Source organism: Cyprinodon variegatus, unplaced genomic scaffold (assembly GCF_000732505.1).
Source record: "Cyprinodon variegatus isolate N-32 unplaced genomic scaffold, C_variegatus-1.0 Scaffold58, whole genome shotgun sequence".
Lineage (NCBI taxonomy): Eukaryota > Metazoa > Chordata > Actinopteri > Cyprinodontiformes > Cyprinodontidae > Cyprinodon > Cyprinodon variegatus.
In genome coordinates, this window is record NW_015150511.1 from 683,457 (window position 1) to 686,882 (window position 3,426).

The 3,426-nt window shown below is 45.9% G+C and overlaps 1 protein-coding gene across 1 annotated transcript in view; it reads left to right on the forward strand.

Moving 5' to 3' along the window:
* The window catches only part of LOC107082658 (myotubularin-related protein 7-like), a 24,774-nt gene that overhangs the window by 13,745 nt on the left and 7,603 nt on the right, over nucleotides 1–3,426 (forward strand). The window contains exons 7-10 of the mRNA XM_015371444.1: nucleotides 601–750; nucleotides 825–874; nucleotides 1,109–1,309; nucleotides 1,408–1,542. Of these exons, the coding sequence (XP_015226930.1) occupies nucleotides 601–750; nucleotides 825–874; nucleotides 1,109–1,309; nucleotides 1,408–1,542 (536 nt within the window). The remainder of the gene's footprint in view (nucleotides 1–600; nucleotides 751–824; nucleotides 875–1,108; nucleotides 1,310–1,407; nucleotides 1,543–3,426) is intronic.

Here is a 3,426-nt window from a genome sequence, read left to right on the forward strand (position 1 = left end):
AAACACATGGATCTCCACCTAAACTGTGCATGGAAACCTGTTCGAGGCTGCAGAAACCCTGAGACTGCGGTGGAGGTTAACATTCTAGCTGGAGAATCACCCTGAACATTCAGCCCAATACAAGAATGTCCTAGTCAAAGTCCAGACCTGAATCTGGACTTTGAGTAAATGTAGTAGGACATGGGAACTGGTGTTCTTAGCAAAGAAGAATGAGGAAAACAGAGCATGGGCTTTTTCTCCAAGTTTTTAAAACCTCCAGCTTTCCATATTTATAGAAGCAAGGAACAACTTCCAGAGGTTTTTGCAGATGTTGCCCCCCTGTGACGACCGGTTGAAAGGTCACCATTAGTGTGCACATGCATGGGAGAAGAGAAAAAAGTCTGTTGCTGAAACTCTCCTGTGTTTATTTTACAGGCATAACATCATCTGAGGAAAGAAGGTATTTAGGTTTTATTAACAGAGCATTTTTTATTTTCTGTGGAAACCCCTCAGATAAGTTAGGAGCTCTGGAAATCAGAAGAATCTGGACTGAAAAGCTTGTAACATCCCAGAGTTTTTTTGGGTCTCATAACCAGTTCCACTTCCTGGTTCTGACTCGGTCATCGACCTTCTCCGTCTGTCCAGGCGGTGGCCGACGAAGGTGTCAGCGTTCTGGTTCACTGCTCAGACGGATGGGACAGGACGGCCCAGGCGTGTTCGGTGGCCAGTATCCTGCTGGACCCGTTCTACAGAACCATCAAAGGATTCATGGTAACGCACAAACATCCGGGTAGAAATCAGAGCTCTCTCTGAAAGTCTCTGAGTTCCTTCTCTTCCTCCTCCAGGTGCTGATAGAGAGGGACTGGGTTTCCTTTGGACACAAGTTCTCACACAGGTCAGTGAGAGGAACCCTGATGGCATCAGGTGGTTTCTGTTCAACATCAACCATCAGCCGTCGCTGGTTGAAGAACATAAAAACAGTCTTTGTTCATCTACAATAAAAAAAAAAAAAAAATTTATTTCGATAAAACAGGATTTAGTGTCCGTTCCCTACCAGCAGGTTGATTTCTGAGTACTTCTAGAGATGTTGTTGAAGGAAGAGTCAGCAGAAGCTCCTCCCCCTCTGCAGGTATGCCCACCTGGATGGAGATCCTAAAGAGGTGTCCCCCGTCATGGACCAGTTCCTGGAGTGTGTGTGGCAGCTCTCTGAGCAGTTTCCATGTGCCTTCGAGTTCAACGAGCGTTTCCTCATCACCGTCCACACGCACGTGTACTCCTGTCAGTACGGGACCTTCCTGGGGAACAGTGAGAAGGAGCGTCGGGACATGAGGTATGGATCTGGGAGGGCGCAGCAATCCCATATGCAGGACCGCGTCCGTCCGCTGCTACGTTCATGATGTCATGATTTTTCCGTTGTTTTCTCCCCAGGCTGCATGAGCGCTGCCACTCTGTGTGGCCTCAGCTGTGGAAGGACAGATCCCAGTACACCAACCCGCTGTATAAGGCCGAGCTGAGCCAGAGTCAGGGCATCCTGAGGCCCAACACCACTCCCTACTGCTTCAAGTGAGGAACTGCAGCTTTGGTCTCTGAATGTCTGTTAGAAATTAAACAAGCTGTTCGGGAAAAGCTGCTAGGGTTAGATTCTTCAGACCAGAAAGTGATACTATTCCTGCATCACATATATTAATAAATAAAAATAAAAAACTATTCTATCATCTTACTCCAAATGCATAATATCTAATTATCTTATTTTAAATGTTTTATTCCAGCATCAAAATCTTCATATAGAAGGTGAGTTATGGTAATTGGGGGAGTGGCGGCCTAGAGCTAGGACAGACCCACAGACTGCCACTCTGGGTCCCTGAGCAAGACCCTTAACCCCACACTGCTCCCCGGGCGCCACACAATGGCAGCCCACTGCTCCCCAAGAGGATGGATTACATGCAGAGTTAATTTTGTTGCTCTTTGTGACAGTGTAATGACAATAAAACCTGGAAACAAAAACAAAAGTCATACAATGCTCTCTGAGGAATCGACAATAGCTGCTCAAGTTAACAGCTTCAACATCTCCAAACAGAGCCTCTGATATGCAATGAAAACTACTGCCCCCTGAAGGCGCCTCACGGCCTACGGCCTATGCTGCGTTCACACCGGACGCAGCATAAGCAGCGAGTTTACATGCAAAGTCATGGTTGACGTGTGTCAAGGAGCAGCAAAAGGTCCCGCAGCTCGTTTTGAGCAGCTGAAGCAGTCAGATGCTTAAACGCTCCCGACGCGCTGCTGCTCGAGATGGAAAAATTAAAGTTTTGCTGCTCGACGCGCCGCAACAACCTATCAGAGAAGCTGATCTGGGAGCTAGCAGGGAGACAAACACATAGCTGATGATACAGAGCGCTATGATCACTCCTCTGAAACAGTTTATTAACACCTAAATTAACTTAAAATACTGAAACCTGCCGACATGTTCGCTTTTATTATCCTGGTTCCTGCAGTTAGGATTATGTACATGAAAAACCACCTTCAGACCAACTTTTTCACCGCACAGCCAGAGCAGCAAAGATGCTTCAGCCACGCATCAGAACTAAACTGGTACAAACGGCAAAAAGGAAGCGGCAGACACAATCTTGCTGCTCCTGCTGCGTGCAGTGTGAACGCAGCATTAGTTCCTGCTGTCTTAATTGGAAACAAACGCTCCTAAAACCACAGATTGTAAACAACTTTTAAACAGGACTTAAAGATACTTTGGAGGATTTTCTTGAATTTTTAAAAAAAAACCCACCCTATCCACTTTTTAAAAAATGCGCGTGCGAGAGCATGCACAAGCCCATTTCTCCTCTGTGCTCATACAGGCCTGAACATCCGCCCTAACCTCTAAATCCCTCAGTCACTATAAAGAGCAGACTCAGAGAAAACTCAGTTAACTGACCATTCGGACAAACGATCACTACTTTTTGCTCCCCTTTCCTGTCAGGTAGCAGTACCTATGGTGACAGCAGGCCGCTGTAACACCAAATCCCATTATCATTTGCGAGGAGAGCTCAAGTCCTGAAACCCAAAGGGTTTTTTTTTCCCAGCAAGAGGTTTGGGAACCAGTGTACTAAAAGAGAAATGGAGGACGTTTTGAAATTAGGAAGACGCCCAGCGCATGTGATGATCCAGAAAAACAACTTTCAAACTGCATTCAGCAGAAACGTTTGCAGTTTGTATACAGGAAAACCGACCAATCACAATGGAGCGTGTTCCTTCATGATCTGTGCTTTAGTCCAGACAGCTGAGAGAACATTGGCCACAAACAAAGTGGATTCACAAAGTATTTAGTCCTTAAACACCACGTGATTCCATCCATGAAAGCAGCCGATAAACAAAACACATGCCTAATTTAATAAGACTTTGTGCCATTCAAGCTAAATGCTAACGTGATGCTGTGCTAGCTAAATGCTTTTAACA